General features: G+C 37.8%; 1 protein-coding gene across 3 annotated transcripts in view; it reads left to right on the top strand.

The window, feature by feature from the left end:
• The window catches only part of PCYT1A (phosphate cytidylyltransferase 1A, choline), a 94,504-nt gene that overhangs the window by 52,299 nt on the left and 19,570 nt on the right, over positions 1-22,635 (top strand). For 2 of the 3 annotated variants that reach the window (XM_043996130.1, XM_043996131.1), the window contains exons 2-3: positions 1,884-2,008; positions 12,130-12,229. In XM_043996130.1, coding sequence (XP_043852065.1) covers positions 1,895-2,008; positions 12,130-12,229 — 214 coding nt within the window. In that variant the 5' untranslated portion in view covers positions 1,884-1,894. The remainder of the gene's footprint in view (positions 1-1,883; positions 2,009-12,129; positions 12,230-22,635) is intronic. The other variant, XM_043996132.1, reaches the window with a different exon arrangement.

Below are 22,635 nucleotides of genomic sequence, written 5' to 3'. Positions count from 1 at the left end.
AATAGTTGGTGAATTTTGTGTCCACAGAACAGCTGTACTTTGTAGTTGGCTTGTCAAATCATCCTTGTAGTCATTTCCTCATGAAAGGTGCAAGTATCTTGTAGTTGGGGTGGCAGTTTTCCTTCAAGTCATCCTTTACCCTCCACTAGATGCTCCTGCGCAGGATGTGCTCGAGCAGTTCAGTTCATCAAGGGTTTGCAGACACTTACACTAGGCAAGATCACGTCAAAATACAAGGAGCTCACTTTTTGTTGAAAGTGGCGGGGATGGACACAAAGGGATACTGTCTAATTGTCAGTCTCTGGTTTCTGGCTTTTGGCTGCTGATTCGCTGGCCTTAGGGTCCTTTTTAGAAAAAATGCAGATACTCCTGAGAGGGTTACTATCTTGAATTTTCTCAATTTAATGCTTTGTCCCTTAGTAAGGAATATTTAACCAGCTTCCAAGAGAAGAATGTCAAAGACAAATTTCAGTTGTTTCATGATTTTGCCTGAGGTTAACCTTGCTACACAGAACCATGGGCAGTACAACCTTTGATAACTGTACCATAGGTTGCTGATTCATGTTATAAACTAGTATCTTTGTTGCTTAAGACTATGTTTCAGTGAGTACTTGAAACTTTTTTTACCCCCATTCTTCTACTCATCGCTACTTCTACTTGTTACACTACAGCTTCTTGGGTGTCCTGATGCCTTGTTTTCTTTGCCTGTGGCTATAGTATAGTTGTATCATGATAAGCATTGCTTTACTTCTAGTAGCCCAGGGAGTGCACAGAATGAGCAAGGACATTTCAGACTTAAGTGAGAAGGGGGAGAGAACCTAGAGGATTCAGATAGAAGATAGTCTAGGCAATGGGAGAAAAATGTTTGGGGACAGGGACTATCTCAAATATATATATATATGTTAATTTGCCACAGCACCTGATATTGTTCTGTCATGGAAACTCTAAATACTAGTTGAAGGGGGAAATGAATGAGAGGTAGAAAGAAAGATGGGGAGAGAAGTATGGATCTATATACATTGTAGGGAATCTATGTTACTAGTCAGTAATTAATATGGGCTTGATCATTTTATTTCTTTCTCTTGAAAATGTAAATTTATTCTTTCATATTGCAGTCTCTTTCAACAATCATCTGCTCTAATTTGAAGATTAGCTTTTGTTACATGGAGCTTTGTTCATTAAACATTTCAATTCCTTCTTAAGTTATCAAGTTCCAGACTGAAGAAATTATTCACAATTAACTTTACCTTTTTACTTTAGAACATTTAATTCACTGTCAGTAATGAAGAAGGGTGGGGGGATTCTCAGGACAGAAAAATTGATTTAGAGTGGAACATTGATCAAAGTATAGCCTCAGTGACTAGATTGTAAATATCTCAGTTTGCTCTAGGTGGGAGTATGTGTGGCTCTGCCTTTTTTCCCTTTTCTTCCCCAAACCAATCTCAGCAAGCTTCCCGTATACCCACCATACCTCCAGAGTTCTCCTGCCACAGATGTGAGCAATAGTAGAACTTATATAGTATCCCTTTTAAGCCCAGGAATTGTATTCTCTGATCTGCAATAAGAATGTACTTTCAGTGTTATTATAAACATGTTTGTGAGTTATAATATGCAGTATAGTTTCTGCACACAAATGGAGTTGTAGGGAGTCAGAAGGAAATAAAAGTGTGACCACCCTTTCAGAGGCGTCATTCACTATCTCTGCCAGATACTTTGCCTTATTGAGTATTACTGTTTATGCCAAATGAAAGTGGCATACTTTGTAGAAGGGTACACATTGGAGTTGACAATTTGCTGAATCCATATGTTGTTGGTGTTCCTGAAATGTTAGCTTGCTTTTTCTTCCCCAGTAAGAAGGAATGTTCTTCCTTTTCTCTGTTCAGGTTAGAGAAAAATGGATGCACCGAGTTCAACCAAGTTGAATTCAAGGAAGAGGAGGAGAGAATCTGGACCCAATGGAGCAACAGAAGATGATGGGATTCTTGCCAAAATACCTCGCTGCTCAGTTGTAAGTAAACAAGGGATTTTTTTGGTGTGGCATCTCTCATCTTCAGGAGAAATTGATATAGCATTGTTGGAAGGCTTTTTCTATTGGTACTAATGTATTATAACCCACAATTTAGTTTAGCTGCTTTGCACTAAAGTTCTGAAGGACTGGTGGGAAAGTTTAGAGCTCTTAGGTACAAATTCTGGCCAGATAGCAAACTCTAGTAATAAAGTGGAGGAAAGGAGTTCTAGCAACATATCTAATTTAGGGTTCTCACTCTAACCCCAGACACCTTTCCAGTGAATTCAGCTATTATGCCTAAAGTCCTCTCTGTTTTGCTGCAAAAATAATAATAGTGATAATAATAATAAAATTGTAGTTCTAATTTGCTGCTTCTTATCCCCACGGCCTTCTTTCATTCATTCTTCAAATATGTCTCATGTGGGAAACTACTCCTTAGACTTTTTCTGAAGTTTTCCACTCTACCTCAGCTCTATAATATTTCATTAACACTTTCCCCAGAAAGACAGTCAACTCACTTGATATTATCAGCACCTTTTATTGTTGCGCAATCAGTAATAAGGTAACAGTATTCCAGGAACACAGTAGAGTTTCCCATTTTTATGGGTGCTTAATTTATGTAGAACTGGGCCCCTCTGGCCATAACATCTGCACTGATTTTTGACCCACTACTGAAAAAATCAAGGCTAGCACCTTGAAATTAAAAAGTGCTATAGAAATCTAGCAAATTAATAAATTTATTTAAGTCATTGTTTTCCAAAATGGATGGTATTGGGCAGCTAGGTGGAGCAGTGGATAAAGCACTGGCCTTGGATTCAGGAGGACCTGAGTTCAAATTACTTACTAGCTCACTTACTAGCTGCGTGACCCTGGGCAAGTCACTTAACCTTCATTGCCCTGCGCCCCCCCCCCCCCAAAAAAAAGGATGGTTAGAGAGGAAGGGCTCAGAATGGTTATAAGAGGACTGGTTTGTTTGTTGGTCATAAGTTACAGTATAGTTTATAGTATAGATTTTTGTTGGTGATGATGGTAAAACTGAAGATTATATGAATGGATTCTCTCTCCTCTTCTAGTATTTAATAGCTGTTGTAGTTTTAAAAAGAAAAGGAATTCCGGACTGTATCTTTTTGGTACAGGAATGATGTTGGTGAGGGAAATAACAAACCCTTAGGAAATAGAAACACAAAATCTCTTAGAATCATATGATTGTAGATTTAGAACTATAAGAGAATTTAGAGGTCATAGAATCAAACCCTTTCATTTTGTGGAATAGGAAACTGACGGTAAGAAAGATTGTTGCTTGCTCAGGGTCACATAGCTAGTATACATCTGAGACAGGAATTGAGCTTAGTTTTCCTACCCTAGCACTCCAGCTGCTGCACTATCTAAGGGTTCTTAGGTTAAAAAAAAAAGAACTAAGGGTCTCAAATGGGGCAGTATTATGCCCATTCTGAACTTGTAGGTCCAAATGAAGTTAATTCTGGTGCTGAAGAAAGTCTGCATGACAGAGTAGAGGTCTCTTGGCTTCTTTCATTAAACACTTACAAGCCAAAGTATTTTTATTTTAAGATTTTTCACTCATAACTACAAAGACAATACTTTTATTCCTGTGATTGTATCTCTTCTATAGCATGTTAAAAAAATAAAACCTTGTAAACAAATATAGAAAATTCCTCATTATCTGAGTTGTAAACTGTTAGTCATTTGTGACTGATGAGTTTGTTACTTGGGCAAGGCAGCAGAATGTGGATATTATTGCTATTTAGGATAAGATGGATATTATTACTATTTAGCCTTATACTAAAGACCTACACTGGTGCTTTATACAGGTATGAAAATGACACTAAGTACTTAAAGGCTGTGCCATTGGAGCACAAGCTAAAAAAAGGCCTTGACCTGGTAGGCTTGGTGATGGGCTTAGGTGCCTCAACTTGAAATAGCCCGGCTAAATTTGGAGAGACTCACCAACAGGAGGCTGACCACTAATAATTCCCAGAAGGTTGATCACCAGTGATAATGGATGTTTCTGACCACAATAACTCGATAACTCAAGAAATCATCTGCAGATGTGAGGAAGGGTTTTGATATTAGTCTTTGGAAAGGAGTACCTTTAGTAATTAATCTTTTGACGTACTAAAGTGTAAGTTAATAATAATATAACATTTGGAGTCATTGTGGGCTTCATTACTATCTGTTTTTCTTTACTTGTCTCATTTTCCTCAGGCTTATTTGTGTAACTCATGTGACTCTCCTATTTTGAGGGGGAAAATTGAAACCCTCAACCTCTTGTCATAGAGTAACTTCTACTGGATTTTTACTAAAGGGAAGGTTCTTTATCAGATAATCTGGGGCAAATGGATGAATAATTCCCTTCCATATACCTCCGACAGACCATACAATCAAAGATCAACCACTGTTTCCTTTCTATTTTACCAGCTGCCAGTGCACATCAAAATTAGGTTACTTTTGTAGGATACAAACTTATTTTCTGTTGAAGTGTTATGTAATGGTATTTCTTGGATGTTCTGTTCCCTAATCAAGCTAGGAAGTCGTGTTCTGTCTCTTCATCTTAATCAGCCCAAGTTTGTCCTTTAAACTTAGAGGTTCTTTTTTTTTTTTTTAATTTTATTTTATTCAGGTTCTTTAAATTTATTTTATTTTATTTGTATTTTTGTGAGGCAATTGGGGTTAAGTGACTTGCCCAGAGTCACACAGCTAGTAAGTGTTAAGTGTCTGAGGCCGGATTTGAACCCAGGTACTCCTGACTCCAGGGCCGGTGCTCTATCCACTGCGCCATCTAGCTGCCCCAAAACTTAGAGGTTCTTAACTTGGTGTCTATTAACTTGTTTGTTTTATTTATTTTTTAAAAAAGATTTTGATAACCATATTTCATTGTAATTGGCTTCCTTGAAATCTTATGTATTTTGTTTTATATATTTAAAAACATTCTGAGAAAGATTCCATAACTTTTGCCATACTGCTAATGAGGATCATCACATACAAAAAGATGAACAACCCTTGCTTTACACCATAAACTGTTGAGATTTGATTCTGAAGAGCAGTGACTAGAAACTTTTGGATCCAGAAAGACTTTCAGCAAGTAAAAGGATATGCCAATGAAGTCTTGATTTTTTTCATTTTGTTCTACTGGGATTGTGAAGTCTTTCCAATGCACATACAATACCATATTAATATTCTTGGTTAGCTGAATATAATTCCACCCAATTTATAAGCAAGTCCTCAGACTTAGTTATTCTGTGATCTCATCCTCCCCTGTTAGGTTCCTATCACACTTCTATTGGAAATGGATATAATGGGACTATGTGCAAGAAGAGCAAGAGGAGTAGCTAGGTGGTGCAGTGGATGAGGCACTGGCCTTGGATTCAGGAGGACCTGAGTTCAAATCCAGCCTCGGACACTCGACACTAGCTGTGTGACCCTGGGCAAGTCACTTAACCCTCATTGCCCCACGCCCCCCCCCCCAAAAAAAGAGCAAGAACACAAGGAAGTACTTAAAGACAAGGGACACTTAGTTGGTACAGTGGAGAGACTACTGGGCTTGGAGTCAGAAAAACTTAAATTCAAATCTGGCTTTAGACACTTACTGCCTGACCCCTAGGAAAGTCACTTAACCCTGTTTATCTCTTTTGTTTTTGTTTTTCTTTTTTTTTTTGGGCGGGGCAATGAGGGTTAAGTGACTTGCCCAGGGTCACACAACTAGTAAGTGTCAAGTATCTGAAGCCAGAGCCAGTGCTTTATCCACTATGCCACTTAGCTGCCTTGTTTATCTCATTTGTAAAATGAGCTGAAGAAGGAAATGGCAGACCATTCCAGTATCATTGTCAAGAAAACCCCAAATGGGGTCATGAAGAGTTGGACATGACTGAAAAATGACCAATTGACAATAAAGTTCCTCTCAATTATTAAGCATTTCCCGATACCTCTTAATTTTAGCACCTTCCTTCTCTGAATTCTTTTTATCCTTTATATAGCGTGTGTTTGCTTGTTTTTTCCCCCATTAGATTGTGAGCTCCTTGAGGGCAGGATGCCTGACACATCATAGGTACTTAATAAATGCTTACTGACTGACTGCAATGCAGACCAAAGGAGAAGGGTTCTATAGTGATCACTGTTTTCAGTCTTTAACTGTAGAGCTAAGAGTAGTTTCCTGCAGTGGTGGTAAAGGGAATTCTTGTGTTTCTCTTCCTTAGCCATTTAAGGTCATCTCTCCTTATTTTTGATTTCATGAGGGAGGGATGAGAATTCTTTTGTCTTTGGTTTGTCCAGGGTCCTGTTGATCTTCTCCCTGTCCTTTTTAAAATAACCAGTAATATGTACATTTTTTTTTGTATTAGTTGTACTACCAGGAGGATGACCAGTTTCCCACAGTAATAATTCACATCTATGTATTACTTTACAGTTTGTATATTTACTTGATTGATTGATTGATTGAGACTGGGACTCCCCATCTTGCCCAGGCTGGAAATGTAGCAGCATTGGGCCCTGGTCCTACCACTGAACCATATGGGAGTGTTGATCCAACCTGGGCTAGTTCATCCCTCTTAAGGCAGGTGTCCCCTCACCCCCATACCCACTTGTACTCACCATATTGGTGCTGGATTTAATGCAGGGATCCTATTGACTTAGCTGACCTCAACTCAAGACTCCTGAATTCAAGTGATCCACCAGTCTCAGCCTTCCAGTAGCAAAGATTACTGGCACAGATACTAGCTACTTTACATTTTACAAAGGCCTTTCCTTTCAAAATTGTGATGTTGGTTGTGCCAGTATTATTATCCCTGTTTTTTAGAAGAGGAAACTGAGACCCATAGAGGTTAAATGACCTGCCCACAGTTAGGATGGTTAGTAAGTAAAAGAGTTGGAACTCAAACCCATACCTTCTGACTTAGACTAGTACTCTTCTTGTTATACCAACCATATGGCTATGAATTTCTGGAAAAAAAATTCTTGGTGCCAGTTTGGAATTTGTTCTAGAAAAGAGATGAAAATCCTTGGTTTGATGGAAAGAACACCTGAAGAAGGTGAAAGATATGAATTTTAATTTCCTTATTTTTGCTGAGGATCTATCTGTATGATGACATAATTTACTTAATTTTTCTGTAGATTATCTGTAAAATGGGGATTATCACCTTCATAATATCCATAGCACAGTGCCTACCACATGGTAGGCATTTAATAAATGCTTATTTTCTCCCCCATCCTCTTCTTCCTTACCTGACTTATATTTTAAGAGAAAATGAAAAAATAAAAATGAAAAAAATAAAAAAGGGGCAGCTAGGTGGCGCAGTGGATAGAGCACCAGCCCTGGAGTCAGGAGTACCTGGGTTCAAATCCGGCCTCAGACACTTACTAGCTGTGTGACCCTGGGCAAGTCACTTAACCCCAATTGCCTCACTAAAAAAAAAAGAGAGAGAGAAAATGAGATGAAAAACATTTTGCTAAAAGGTACCATAGACAATTCAGTAATATTTTTTTGTTTGTTTTTGGTGAGGCAACTGGGGCTAAGTGACTTGCCCAGGGTTACACAGCCAGTAAATGTTAAGTGTCTGAGACCGGATTTGAACTCAGGTCCTCCTAACTCCAGGGCCAGTGCTCTATCCACTGTGCCATCTAGCTGCCCCCGACAATTCAGTAATATTAAAATTTTTTATATCAAGTTTTAATGATAAAGACCTCATTTCTCAAATATATAGGGAACTGGGTAAAAATTTTAAAAATAAGAGCCATTCCCCAATAGATAAATTTAAAGGATATAAACAGGCAGTTTTCAGAAGAAGAAATCAAAGCTATCTTTAGTCATAGGAAAAAATGCTCTAAATCTCTATTGATTAGAGAAGGGCAAATTAAAACTCGGAGGTATCACCTTTTGTTTACTTTAGGACTTGTTAGGAATAGGCTAATTGACCATCAAAGTCATATAGAAAAGTAAATAGCTTGTTGCAAAGTAGCTCCCAAAGACTGCATTCTCAGAATAGAAAATAGGTATGACTGTAGCAGCAGGTTTTTATTGCACTTCACCAATAAATAAATTATGGTTGAGAGACTGAAATCAGTGTAATATATAGGCAAGATAACTATATTTATGGTGTTTTGGAACATAATGGCAGCATGCCAAGAAGCATGTAGGGCCAGGGCTTCTGTCATATTTGCTTAATAAACAGATGGGTTAATATAGAAGGTATCAAATGAAGCCAGGGAAGGCTGCGTTTTAAGTCTCCTTTGAAAGGTGGTTGGAGGCAGCTAGGTGGCATGATAGATGGAGCACCAACCATGGAGTCAGGTGGACCTGAGTTTAAAACCAGACTCAGAAACTTGACACTGAATAGCTATGTGACCCTGGACAAGTCACTTAACCCAAATTGCCTCACCAAAAATAAAGGTCAGGCAACAGATCCTTCTAGGCTTAGGTATTGTTGGTGATAATTCTGTGCTTGGCACATAGTACTATTTAATAAATGCTTGTTGACTGACTGTAGGTGATTAAAAATTGATTCCCATCAGCATCATTGTAATCATCTTTGAAGATGAAAGACAAAATAATATTTTATGTATTGTGATTAATGATCAACAACTACTTAAATAATATCTATCAATCAGTCAGTAAACATTAATTACCTACTATGGGCCAGGTACTGTGATAAGTGCTGTACATACAAAGAAAGGGAAAAAAAAGAGTCTTGGCTCTCAACATGCATGCAAATAGAAGGAAGGCATTAGAATTGAGGGGAACTAGGAAAAGCTTCCTGTAGAAGATGGGATTTTAGCTCGTCTTCCAGAATCCAGGGATGGTGCTTTATCCACTGTGTCACCTAGCTGCCCCCACATTGGATTTCTTGATCATGATTTGGGATTGTCTTGGATCCTTGTATTGTTGAGAATAGTCAAGCCATTCACAGTTCTTCATCAAACAATATCCACCTCCAAAGAAAGAACTGATATTGATGGAACAGATTGAAGTATGCTATTTTTCACTTTCATTTTTTTCTTTTAATTAAGTTTTCTTGTACAAAATGACAAATATGGTAGTGTTTTACATATTCATACATATATAACCCATATATGATTATTTGCTACCTCAGGAAGGGGGAAGGTGAGGGAGGGAAAGAGGGATAAAAATTGGAACCCCAAACTATAAATAAATGGGGGGGCGGGGCAATGAGGGTTAAGTGACTTGCCCAGGGTCACACAGCTAGTAAGTGTCAAGCGTCTGAGGCTGGATTTGAACTCAGGTACTCCTGAATCCAGGGATGATGCTTATCCACTGCGCCACCTAGCTGCCCCCCCCTTCTTTTAAAAAATATGAAACTATATAGAAAAAAAGCTGCCTTACTGTTACTGTTTTCTCCTACTTCTCAATTCCTTGAAGTCTAGTTTAAACCCACTGTAATGCAATATTGGCTGGATCTGGAGTCAGAGGACTTGTGTTCAAAATCTGACTGCCACTGATGATATCTGTGTCTTTGGACAAGTCATTTTACTTCTTTGGGTCTCAGTTTCTTCATCTGTAAAATGAGAATGTTGGACTAGATAAATTTTGAGGTCCTTTTCATTTTATTCATATTATCATATGACTAAAACTTCTCTCCAAGGTCACCATCGATTCTTTATTACTAACTCCAATGACATTTTCTTAGTCTTCATCCTTGACCTCTCTGCAGTATTTTTCATTGTTGACTGTTCCCTCCCCCCAGCATTCCCCTGCATGCCCCACCTTGTGCTTTTTTCAAACCCTCCCCCCCAACACACACACACACACACACACACACACACACACATACATTCTTTCCTTTCTTCCACTCTGACCATTCTTTCTCTGACCCCTTTTCAGGATCATCATCCATATTCTGCCCACTGTGTGTAGATATATCCCAGCATTATGTCCTGGACCCTCTTCTCTTCTGTCTTTACACTCTCTTGTAAAGTTCATCAGTTTCTATTAGTTCAATTGCATCTCTTTGCAAATGACTCCCAAATCTATTTATACAGCCTATATCTCTCTCCCCATTTCCAGACCTACATCCCTAAAATGACTGCTGGCCATCTCCACTTGGATGTCCCACAGGTATCTCAAACTCAGAATTCATTATCTTTCCCCATAAACCCACCTCTTTTCTGAGATTCCTGATTTGTGACAAGGACACTGCAATCCCTCAGGTTCACAGTCTTAATCATCTTCAACTCTCTGGTCTCATTCTCCCTTCCCCACAATTTAATTATTTGATCTTGTCATGTGTATGTCTACACTGGCCCACTGCTCTCGTTTAGGCTCTCATTATTTCTTGTCTCAAACTTAATTGTTCTTTTAATCTCTCCCCTCCCACATGGCTACCAGATTGCTATTCCTAAAGCACAGGTCATTCTTCATGACCACATTACTCCCTTGCTCAAAAAGCCTCATTGCTTCCATATTCTCTCAAGAGAAAAACAAAAAACTCCTCTTTTTTGGAATTGAAAGCCTTTCACAATCTGGCTTCAACCTGTCTTTCCAGGCCAATGGTGCATTACCATCACTACCACTTCCCTGCTCAACTGTATGGAGGTAAACTTGGCCTACTTGATGTTCCCTGTGTATGACATCCCATCTCCCACTTCACATCTTGGCATAGATTGATCCCTGTGCCTGAAATGCTCTCCTTCCTCTTCTCTACCTCCAGGAATGTTCTGGTCCCTTTCAGGCTCAGCTCAGGTGGTACTTCATACTAGAAGACTTTTAAGATCCTCCCTTCTCTTAATTACATTTGTATATATTTGATATTTACTTTTCTGAATGTATATTGTATTTCCCTAGTAGAGTATAAATTCTTTGAGGTCAGGAGCAGTTTCATTTGTGTCTTTGTATCCTTAGTACCCAGTGCAATGCCTGGTACATTGCAGGTTTTGAATTCTTTATATGTCTTGGTTATCAAACAAATGTTTATCAATAATAGCTAATATAAATATTCTTTCTGTTTAATAATTTATTTTCTAATTGTATCTGCCTTGATTTGTTTGTGCAAAATTTTTTAAATTTTACGTAACCCATGACTAATGCAGAAATATATTTAATGTGAATGTACATATATAACATTAGGTTGCTTGCTGTCTTGGGGAGGAGGGAGGGAAGGAAGGGAGAAAAATTTGGAACTAGAAATCTTATAAAAACAAATGTTGAAAACTAGCTCTATATGTAACTAGAAAATAATAAAATACTTTTATGATTAAAAAAAAGAAAAAAATTTATGTATAACCTAACTCATTTATTTTCAGTTTTATGATTGCTTTTCTCTCCCTTGTTTGACTAAGAATTCTCCATTTTAAAAAATTACAGTAAACATTTATATTCAAGTCACATGTATATTTGGGGCTTATTGTGGTATGTGGTATAAGGTTCTGTTTTAAACCTAATTTTTGTCGGAAAAATTACAAAAGTCATTTAAATTGAAAACCATTAAAAAGCATAGATGTAGAAAGATTCTTCAATATGATTAAAAACTTTTATCCAAAACCAGATTGGGCTTTATTTGCAATAGAGAAATATCAGAAAGTTTCCTAGTACAAATAATTATCAAAACTATCTGATAATGGTCTATTTATTCATTCATTCATTCATTCATTTATTTATTTATTTATTTATGGTGAGGTTAAGCAATTGAGGTTAAGCGACTTGCCCAGGGTCACACAGCTAGTGTTAAGTGTCTGAGGCCAGATTTGAACTCAGGTCCTCCTGACTCCAGGGTTGGTGCTCTATCCACTGTGCCACCTAGCTGCCCCTTGATAATGGTTTAAAAATTGAAAAAATAAACTAGATCAGTGAAATAGACTAGATAAGCAAGAAACCAAAGCAATAAGAAACAGAAATCCAGTGTTTGAGAAACCGAAGAAAATAAATAAGGGGAGGAAGGATTCTATTGGAAAAACCTCTACCTGTAAATCTGACCTCATCCCATAAGAACCACTTTCCTCAACCAAGTGTTGAAAAGAGATTAGATTGTGCCATGTAGTCTTAAAATGTCAGGATATTTAATTTTTTTTTTAATTTGCCCTTCCTTTAGTAATTTGGTTGTCATCCATTTTCTTCAGTAAAAGCTAACTTTGTTTCTTCTCCTTTACTTTTCTTAAAGGGCTTAAAGGAACCAGCCCCATTTTCAGATGAAATTGAAATTGACTACAGTAAGCCCTATGTCAGAGTAACTATGGAGGAGGCCAGGAGAGGGACTCCTTGTAAGTAAATTTCACATAAGTGTGCTTTCTTGTTCATTTTTCAGCATCTCATGGTATTTATAAACATTCATCTGCATGGTGTAAACTAGTATAATAGCCACTGTTCTCTATAAATATATAGTAAGTTTACATCTGGTGTTGGAGTAGGTTTTCCTTTCATCTGGCTTGCCACTATTTGAAAGGACACATTTCAGTCTCTGAGCTTCCATTCATTCATTCATTCACCTTCTTTTTTTAATTTGTAACACCCCCCCCCCCCCCGCCAAGATTGTTGGCTAGGGCAGAAAAGGTTATTTACTGAAATGAGTAACAATCCACCAATCTGATGAAATTTTTACTAGCCCACGGATTCGTCCCCATTTCTCTCAATGGCATTACCTTTCTCTCCATAACCTAGGCTCCAAATTTCTGTCAGTTAACTTATCTACTGCCAAAATCCAGTTAGTTGCTAACTACTGTTGATTCTGCTTTTGAAACTTCTCATATTTGTCTCCCCTCCATTCCTTTTTTTTTTTCTTTTTTTTTTTTTTGTGAGGCAATTGGGATTAAGTGACTTGCCTAGGGTCACACAGCTAGTAAGTGTTAAGTGTCTGAGGCCGGATTTGAACTCAGGTCCTCCTGACTCCAGGGCCAGTGCTCTATCCACTGTACTACCTAGCTGCTCCCCCTCCATTCCTAATATCACCACTCTTGTGTAAGTTCTCATTGTCTCATTCCTGGGCACTTGCAATATCTTGCTCCTCTCCTCTCAATTTCATCTTCTTTATACAGACATTTAATCATCTCAGATTACTCTTCCATGCTTTGGTGGTGGTTTTACATATTGATTGAAGTCCAGAAACCTGGCATGTGGCCCAACCCTCATCCTCACTCTTATTCTTTCCTTCATTTATTCTACTTAGTCTGTGAAGGAAGCAGTCCTAGACTTCAGGCATTAGTGAAATAAGCATTTCTTCTGCCTGGAACCAGTCTCTTCCACCCAAGACTGTTTTCTAAACGTTTGTCATAATCAAACTTGAACTTGAGCTGCTGCACTTCCTGATCCCCATACAGCCTAAGGATCCTTCCAATCCATGGAAAAGGGAAGAGGGTGGGGGTGGGGAGAGATCTGCTAATTCAAGCCTTGATTACTTCTTATTCTGCTACTGCACCATATTTTCATGTCATATTCTTGCACCTACTTACCCATCTCACCTTTTGCCCTGGTTATTACACATTTAAGATGAGAATATTGGATTTTTTTCCTAGAATTTATTTGCCCCCCCCCAAAAAAAAGAATATGAAAATTCAGAAACAATATACCTTAACTTACTAGCTGTGTGACCCTGGGCAAATCACTTAACCCTCATTGCCCTGCAAAAAAACCCAAAAAACCCAAACCAAAAACAATATACCTTAGTAATTCATATTCACTAACTAAGTTACCAGATCTACTCAATTTTATCTCAGAAAAATCTTCTATAGCAGTCTGCTTTCCTAATCTTTACTACTATAACCATGATATGAGTAGAGATACAGGATAGGTGCTCATGAATATTCTCAGATTTAATATATCTGGGTAAGATTATTGGTAATTATTATTATGGGTAAGTATAAATAAAATGTAGTTCGAGACTGGGTGGTGCTATATTTCCTAAGTTGTATTATTTAGTACAGTTCCCTAGGACTAGTTTGGTCCACTTTGACTTTACATATGGAGTGTTTGATTCTTCATATCCTTGAGATGAGAATAGGAGAGGAGCATCTCCTCCTAGAGAATTGACTTTGGAACTTACTTAGTGGGACATGATAAATGGAACCCTTTCACTTGTACAACTTATGCCTCACTTGAAACCAATCAGGAAGCTTGTTGATGGTAGAGCAGGGCCTTGTTCTACATTGCTACAGTCACTTAGCTGACCAGATATTTCCCTCCCCTGCTAGTAAAGGGAATTCAGGAAAATACAAAATAGGTACAGTGTTTGCAACACCTTAAAAATCTATTCAGTTCGGGGCAACTGGGTGGTGCAGTGGATGAAGCACTGGCCCTGGATTCAGGAGGACCTGAGTTCAAATCTAGCTCCAGATACTTGACACTTACTAGCTGTGTGACCCTGGGCAAGTCACTTGACCCCCATTGCCCCACCAAAAAAAAAAATCTATTCAGTTCAACATAAAAGTCAACCCCATAGTTCACAGAAGACACATCTACTTTCTTTGCAAGGCCAGGTTGGATTGAGCACTATCTTATGCTTGTGTTCTGAACTTTTCTGCTTCTTTGGAGGATGTAGCATTTCAGTTTGGCTCTAAAAGATAGGTATGAATTCAGGGAGTAGGAGAGTAGGGAGGGAGGAGGGCATTTTTAGAACTGAGAACAGCTGGAGAATTTGGCTTGTGTTGGGCCATAAATGCTGAGTTTGAAGTTTTAGTAGGCAGTAGTGGGCTACTGAAAATGTTTTATTCTGAAGATAATTGATCATATCTGTGCATAAGAAAGATTTTCCTGGCATCAGTATAAACAACCAATTAGAATTTAGGAAAACCTGAAAGGAGGTCATTGCTCAGTCAGTTAGCAACCAACCATGTGTTAAGCACATACTGTGTATTAGGCCCTATGCGAAAGGCTGTGGAGACTAAGACCATAATGGATTTACATTCACTTCCTTTAAGGAACATCCATTCCATTTGGGGAGATAATATGTACACATATAAATACATACAAAATGAAGTTCATTTAGGTGATCGTGAGGGCTTGGGCCAGAAAGGAGACATTCGAAATAGGGAGGAGGGAAGGGACTGATCAGAGCTCTTATTGATAGGACACGGTCACTGATTACATAGGAGAGGGGATTGATATGGAAGCATCAAAGATAAACTGGAAATTACAAATATAGAAATGTTGATGAATTGTGATCAGAGAGCAGTAACGAAGTCCAGAAAAGGAGCAGGTTGAGGGAGCATGAGAATAAACCCAATTTTGAACATGTTGCAGTGTGAGGTATGGATTTGGAGCTCAAAGGGCCAAGCTAGGGAATCATTTGCATATGAGGTCTCAATTGAAGATGTGAGAGTAAATGAGATTGCCAAAGAAGAGACAACTGAGAAAAGAGGGTCAAGGACAGACCCGTGAGAAATATCCCCACTAAGGGGCTGAGAAGATGAAGAATCAATAGAGATAAAGGGAAGAAGTAGAGAGATAGGAGGAAAATTGAGAGTGGGTTTGGTATTGAAACTTCAAGAAGCAAGAGTATTAAGGACAGGTGGTTAGATAGTGTCAGAGTAGTAAAGAGACAAGAGGGTAAGGATTGATGAATGGCCATTGGATTTGTTTATTTAGTCATTGTTGATGTTAGAGAGCATTAGAATGATGGGAATTTGATTAAAAGGGATAAGCTGAGAATAGCTGGACAGAATAGAAGGGTCAGAGGAAAGCTGATTTAGATTTGGGTTGACTTGAGTATGTTTGTAGATAGGTAGAAAGGAGCAAGAGAAAAACTGAAGATTCATAAGACAGAGGGAAGCTGATTGCTCAATCAGAATCCTTCAGGAGTAGAGGAAGGAGTAGGATCAAGGACATTTGTTGGGGGAATAAACAGTAAATAAGAGAAATCCTTTTTCTGGAATGTAAAGGAAGGAGGAGACAATAATGATTCTGAGAAGGTTGGAGAAATGGAGAGGAAGGACTGAATGAGGTGGTCAGTGTCCTCAGTTCTCTCAGTGAAGTAAGAGGTTAAGCTATATTCCTGAAGTGTTGTGGACTGTGGCATGTTTATTATTAAGAAGAAACTGGGGGCAGCTAGGTGGCACAGTGGATGGAGCGCCGGCCCTGGATTCAGGAGGACCTGAGTTCAAATCTGGCCTCAGACACTTAACACTTACTAGCTGTGTGACCCTGGGCAAGTCACTTAACCCCAATTGCCTCACCAAAAAAAAAAAAAAGAAGAAGAAACTGGGTGGCAGCTAGGTGGCACAGTAGATAAAGCATTGGCCCTGGATTCAGGAGGACCTGACTTCAAATTTGGCCTCAGACACTTGATACTTACTAGTTGTGTGACCCTGGGAAAGTCACTTAACCCTCATTGCCTCCCCCCCAAAATAATAATATTCCCCCAATTACATGTAAAATTTTTTTTTTAAGTTTCGAGTTTCAAAAATTCAATACTTTCTTCCCTTCCACCTCTTCTTCCTGAGATGGTAAGTAGTTTGATATAGGTTGTACATGTGCAATCCTGTAAAACATATTTCCATGTTATTTTGTGGAAAAAAACTTGAGCCAGAAAAAAAAATAAAAGAAGGAAAGAAAGTGAAAAATAGCATGCTTTGGTCTGTATTTAAGATACCACCACTTTCTCTTGAGGTGAATAGCATTTTTCACCACAAGTCCTTTGGAATTGTCTTGGATCATCGTATTGTTGAGAATAGCTAAGTGAATTGGTATAATTACTAGAGATTGTTAGGTCTAACATGTGATCATGTTAGGCTCAAGATAGGGGGAGAAAGGAGGTAGTTGGAGTTGATCAGATTTATTGAAATGTGTGGTTAGATTATTAACATGAATATTGAAATTCCTGAAGATGGTGTAGAGGATGTAATGGAGGGAAAGAGATCTTGAGCCGTATACTAAAGTAAGATTGGAAAAATCACATTGGACAGAGCTACAACAATGAGGTTCTAATCTCTTTCCTATCTGTGTACCTGTAAAACTTAATTGTTGTAATTGGTTTTAAATTTATAATACATACATTCGCACACATATATATATAATCAGAATCAGGGTGTATACTCAAATATTAAAATGTTGTTAATAGTCCTCATTTAGAATGACCTTACCATTTAACTGGCGGGATAACAAGGATATAGATTAGTAAATACAGAATAAGTATATAGAACATAAACTCAGAGTACAACAAGGCGCAGCCAGATGGTTCAGTAGATAAAGCATTGGGGATTGAATCAGGAAGACCTGAGTTCAAATCCAGCCTCAGACACTTTATAGCCGTGTGACCCCGAGCCAAGTCACTTAGCCCTGTTTGCCTCAGTTTTCTCATCTGTAAAATGAGCTGGAGAAGGAAATAGCAAACCACCCCAGCATCCTTGCCAAAGAAAATCCCAAACAGGGTTACACAAAGCTGAAAAATGACAGAACACCTAAAGACATGTAGTTTGAGAGAGAAGGCATTGATTCATCTGTGTCGTTTTAAAAGTTTACCTCAGGGGACTCACCAAATATGCTGGAAACCTTTGATTTCTCCTGTCACCCAAGGGTACCCAGTGGATTGCTTTGGCTGTCCACCTGTCATCTATCCCCTCACCTACATAACCCACTGGTATTTACCATTTTTCTATTATGTAATTCCTTGAACACAACTTTTCCTGTTCTTCATTAGTTATATGCCACAGTCTACTCATACCCACCATATGCCTCTCCATGAAATTGTGGTGGCTAGACTGTCTTTGATGGAGAAAATGGTTATAATACTTTTTGCAAATCTTTTCCTTTTTTTCTTCCTTTTGTTGTCTTTTCAGTTTCTTTTTAAAATGCCTGTGGGATGATTTGTCTTGCCAAGCTTTCTTTAAACTGGTTTCACTTTTCATCTCTGCTTTATGAGACAGTACTGATCGTAATCATCCTATGCTTCTCTGACTTCATAGTCATCATTTCTGCCTGCACATCATATCGTCTGGCATAGAATTTATTACATTCATGCAACACAATTTGCTTTGTTTCCAGTTCTTTGCTGCCCTAAAAGTGCTGCTATGAATATTTTTTACCTTTGTGTGGTACATGCTTACTACTGAGATCTCTGAGTCAAAAAATTTAGACATTTTAGCCAGTTTATTTGTATGATTCCACAGTACTTTCCAGAATGGTTGTACCAGTTCACAGTTTCACCAACAGTGAATAAGTATGCCTGTCTTTCCATAACCTCTCCAACACTGATGATTTACATCTTTTGTCATCTTTGCCAATTTACTTGTGGTGAGGCAAATGTTCATTTCTTGTACTAGTGATAATTTGGAGTAATCTTTCATTCAAGGAATGTTCTTGGCCTTTGAGGGGAGATGTACATATCTGGGATATTTAATCAGAAGAGATTGTTTCATTTTATTTTAGGTAATGATGTAATTTTTATTATATTAATTGGCATGGCTTAACTATGAACAATTAATATCTCTCCAATTATTTACGTGTATCTTCATTTCTATAAAGAATGTTTTGTTCTTTTGTGTGCCTTGGTAGGTGTACTCACAAATATTTCATAATTCCGTAGTTATTTTATTTTATATTTATTTCTTTTTTAGAGACTTTAAAATTCTTTCTTTACCCCTTTCTTCAGATTCAGATTCCTTTCTCCAAACTCCCTTCCCTATCCACTGAGAAGTCAAGAGAAACAAAACCCATTACAAATATATATAGTCTTGCAAAACAGATTTCTGCCTTAGTCATATGTCCTTGTCTCCCATTCCCCATCCCCCACCCCCAAAAAAAGAAAGAGGAAAAAAATTGCTTAAATTTGTACTCTGTGTCCATTAGTTATATGTTTGAACCTGGACAGCATATTTCATCCTAAGTCCTTTGGAACTGTGGTAGAACATTGTGTTAATCAGAGCTAAGACTATCTTTAAAATATTGCTATTACTGTATAAATTGGGGGTTTTTTTGCTCACTTCATTTTTCATCAGTTCATATAGGTCTTGCCAATGTTTTCTGAAATCATCCTCTTCATCATTTGTTACAGCACAGTAGTATTCCGTTGCATTCATATATCATAAATTGTTCAGCCATTCTCTAAATGATGGGCATCCCTTCAGCTTTCAGTTCTTTGCCACCAAAAAAAAGAAGTTGCTACATTTTGGTATGTATGGGTCCTTTTCCTCTTTCTTTGATCTTTTTAGTATACAGAGTTGGTTGCATTATTGCTGTGTCAAAGAATATGCTCAGTTAAATAGTTTTTTGGGCATAGTTCAAAATTACCTTATAAATTATAAAATAAAATGGTTGTACTAGTTCATAGTTCTAGCAACAGTGCATTAATGTACCTATTTTCCCATAGCCCCTTTTCATTTTAGTGAAAATTTATACTGAGAGTTTCCTAGCCCATTGGGTGTAGAACTGGACTTGGACCTGAATCTGTAGTACTAGAGAGGAGGAAACAGTTGAACATTTGGTGGGAAGAATTTATGGCTAAATAGGAGATAGAGAACTAAACTTGAAGGTTTTTACACAAACAAAACCAATGCAACCAAGATTAGAAAGAAAGTAGAAAATTGGGAAATAATCTTTATAGTAAATGTCTCTGATAAAGGACTCATTTCTCAAATATATGGAGAACTGAGTTGAATTTATAAGACCATACACCATTCCCCAATTGATATATGGTCAAAGGATATGAACAGACAGTTTTCAGGTGAAGGAATCAAAGCTTTCTATAGTCATATGAAAAAATGCTCTAAATCTAAATCTGTTGATTAGAGAAATGCAAATTAAAACAGCTCTAAGGTACCACCTCACACCCTCCAACAGATTGGCTAATATGACAGAAAAGGAAAATTATAACTGTTGGTGGGGATGTGGGAAAATTAGGACACTAAAGCTCTTTTGGTTGAATGGTGAACTGATCCAACCATTCTGGAGAACAATCTGGAACTGTGTCCAAAGGGCAACCAAACTGTGCATACCCTTGGATTCAGCAAGGTGTATATCCTAAAGGGATAATAAAAAAGGGAAAAGGACATACATGCAAAAATATTTATAGCAGCTCTTTTTGTGGTGGCAAAAACATTAGCAATTGAGGGTATTTCCATCAATTGGGGAATGGCTGAACAATCTGTGTTATATGAATGTAATAGAATATTATTGTGTAATAAGTAATGATGAGCAGATAGATTCCAGAAAAACCTAGAAAGACTTATGTGAACTGATGCTGAGTGAAGTGAGAAGAACCAGGAGAACAGCAACATTGTATGATGATTGACTATGAATGACTTAACTTTTCTCAGCAATATAATGATCCAAGTCAATTCCAAAAGCCTCATGGTAGAAAATGTTCTCCATATCCAGAGAAAGAACTGATGAACTTTGAATGAAGATCAAATTATGCTATTTTTACTTTCTTGACTTTTTTTGTTTTCCTTTTGGTCTGTTTCTTCTTTTACAGTATGACTTATGGAAATATGTTATACATACATACTTACATACATACATACATGCATACATATATATATATATACATCCTATATAAAATTGCTTACCATTTTAGGAAAAAGGGACGGGGGGGAGAAAAATTTGGAACTCAAAATTTTATAAAAATGAATGTCAAAAATTGTCTTTACATATAATTGAAAAAATACTAAAAAAAAAAAGACTAGTAAATTGTTATAAATATGAATGCTGGGGGCAGCTAGATGGCGCAGTGGATAAAGCACTGGCTCTAGATTCAGGAGGACCTAAGTTCAAATCCAGCCTCAGACACTTGACACTTACTAACTGTGTGACCCTGGGCAAGTCACTTAACCCTCATTGCACTGCAATTTATTATTTTTTTAAAATAATTTATTTAAAAAAAAAATTTTTTTTGGTGAGGCAATTGGGGTTAAGTGACTTGCCCAGGGTCACACAGCTAGTAAGTGTTAAGTGTCTGAGGCCGGATTTGAACTCAGGTCCTCCTGAATCCAGGGCCAGTGATCTATCCACTGCGCCACCTAGCTGCCCCCCATTGCACTGCAATTAAAAAAAAATGAATGCTGCATAATGTCAGTGCCATAGCATCCATGGACAGTACGTTGCAAAGTACCTGGCATCTGAGTCTTCCTTCACTTTACTTTTGCCAAATAGCTCCGCTCTATTCATGTTTCCTTCTGTGATGTGATAGTTTCTGGTTACTTGTAATCATTTGATCAGCAGAATACTTAATATGAGTCAGTATGGCTTAACAAATTATCTCATGCACAGGACTGTAACAAACCCAGATTAGAAACACAGTGAATGTAACAGTGTAAGGGGAGTCAAATTCCAAAATGCCAACAGGCATTTAGTTCAAGGGTCACATTTAGTCATATGATAAGGGATTCAGTTGGAGGGCAGCAATACTTAACATTTTCCCTACTGAAGAAAGTTCTGAGTTCACCATTGTGCTCAACCCCTGAACAAATTGTTGTTATTACTAAACATAACAGTTTGTAAACTTAATTATGGACCATTTTTGGTGAAATATAATTAAAAAAATAAATGGAATATTCATACCATATTCATACATGCCAGATTATTTAACTCAACAAAGCCCATACAGATTATTTGCTAGCCCCTTCACCCTTAGGGAGGGATGAGCATACTTTCCTATTTAGTTTAAATAATTACCCTACAAAATTAAATATCTAAATTCATAGTATATTTCATCATAAATATGACAGTTCTTTTTATGATGCTGTGGTTTCAGTAGTGCTAGGTATTAGTGACATTCCTGGGACTAGAACTGTGGCCTTGTATCTGAGACCAGTGTACTTTCTGTTTTACCGTTTAGTTTCCCTTCAACAGATATTCTTCAGTCTCTTGGTTCTAGGTCACCTTTTTTTCCTGTTAGACATTACATTTTCAACATTCAGATTTAACCAACATTTCTTACATGCTAATGTATTACATGCTAGATGCTAATGGAGGTAGAGATAAGTAAGAGGTAGTCTCTACCCTTAAAGAAATTATAGTTAAATAGGGGAGATAAGTCACATATACAATTAAGCATCACACACAATGATATAAATTCTAAGCGCATTTGAAATATAGACTAAATATTTGCAAGGATTCTTTAGTGTGAAAGATCATTTCCAATTGGGGGAATTGGGAAAGGCTTTAATGTATAAGGTGTCATTTAACTGGATCCTATGATCGTAGATTTAGAGTTAGAAGCACACTTAGAGGTCATGCAGTCCAACCTCAGCTCTTTACAGATAAGGGAATAGCAGCTTTAAAAGAGGAGGTGACAGCCCGGGGCAGCTAGGTGACACAGTGGATAAAGCACTGGCCCTGGATTCAGGAGGACCTGAGTTCAAAGCCAGCCTCAGACACTTAACACTTACTAGCTGTGTGACCCTGGGCAAGTCACTTAACCCCCATCACCTCTCAAAACAAAACAAAACAAAAAACCAACAAACAAATAAAAGAGGAGGTGACAGAGTGAAACCGGGGAGCTGCCTGATCTCTCCCAAATTCCCCTCAGAAACAACGTGAAATTAAGCCTCTCAAAATATTCTGGAGCTGTAAAAACTGCAAAAAGATGAAGTGAAATAATCTTCCAACTTAAGGTAACCTAGATCTTCACCAAAGGTCTGTATCATCTGGGTAAAAGGGGAGTATAGCTCAGTACAGGGGGTGTCTGGGCAAGCCAGCGAAAGGCTCTTAGTCACAGTACAGATCAACAGCTAAGGACCCT

The sequence above is a fragment of the Dromiciops gliroides genome, chromosome 3 (assembly GCF_019393635.1).
Source record: "Dromiciops gliroides isolate mDroGli1 chromosome 3, mDroGli1.pri, whole genome shotgun sequence".
Lineage (NCBI taxonomy): Eukaryota > Metazoa > Chordata > Mammalia > Microbiotheria > Microbiotheriidae > Dromiciops > Dromiciops gliroides.
The sequence above is the reverse complement of the archived record's forward strand: the minus strand, read 5'-3'. Positions and strand labels throughout refer to the sequence as shown.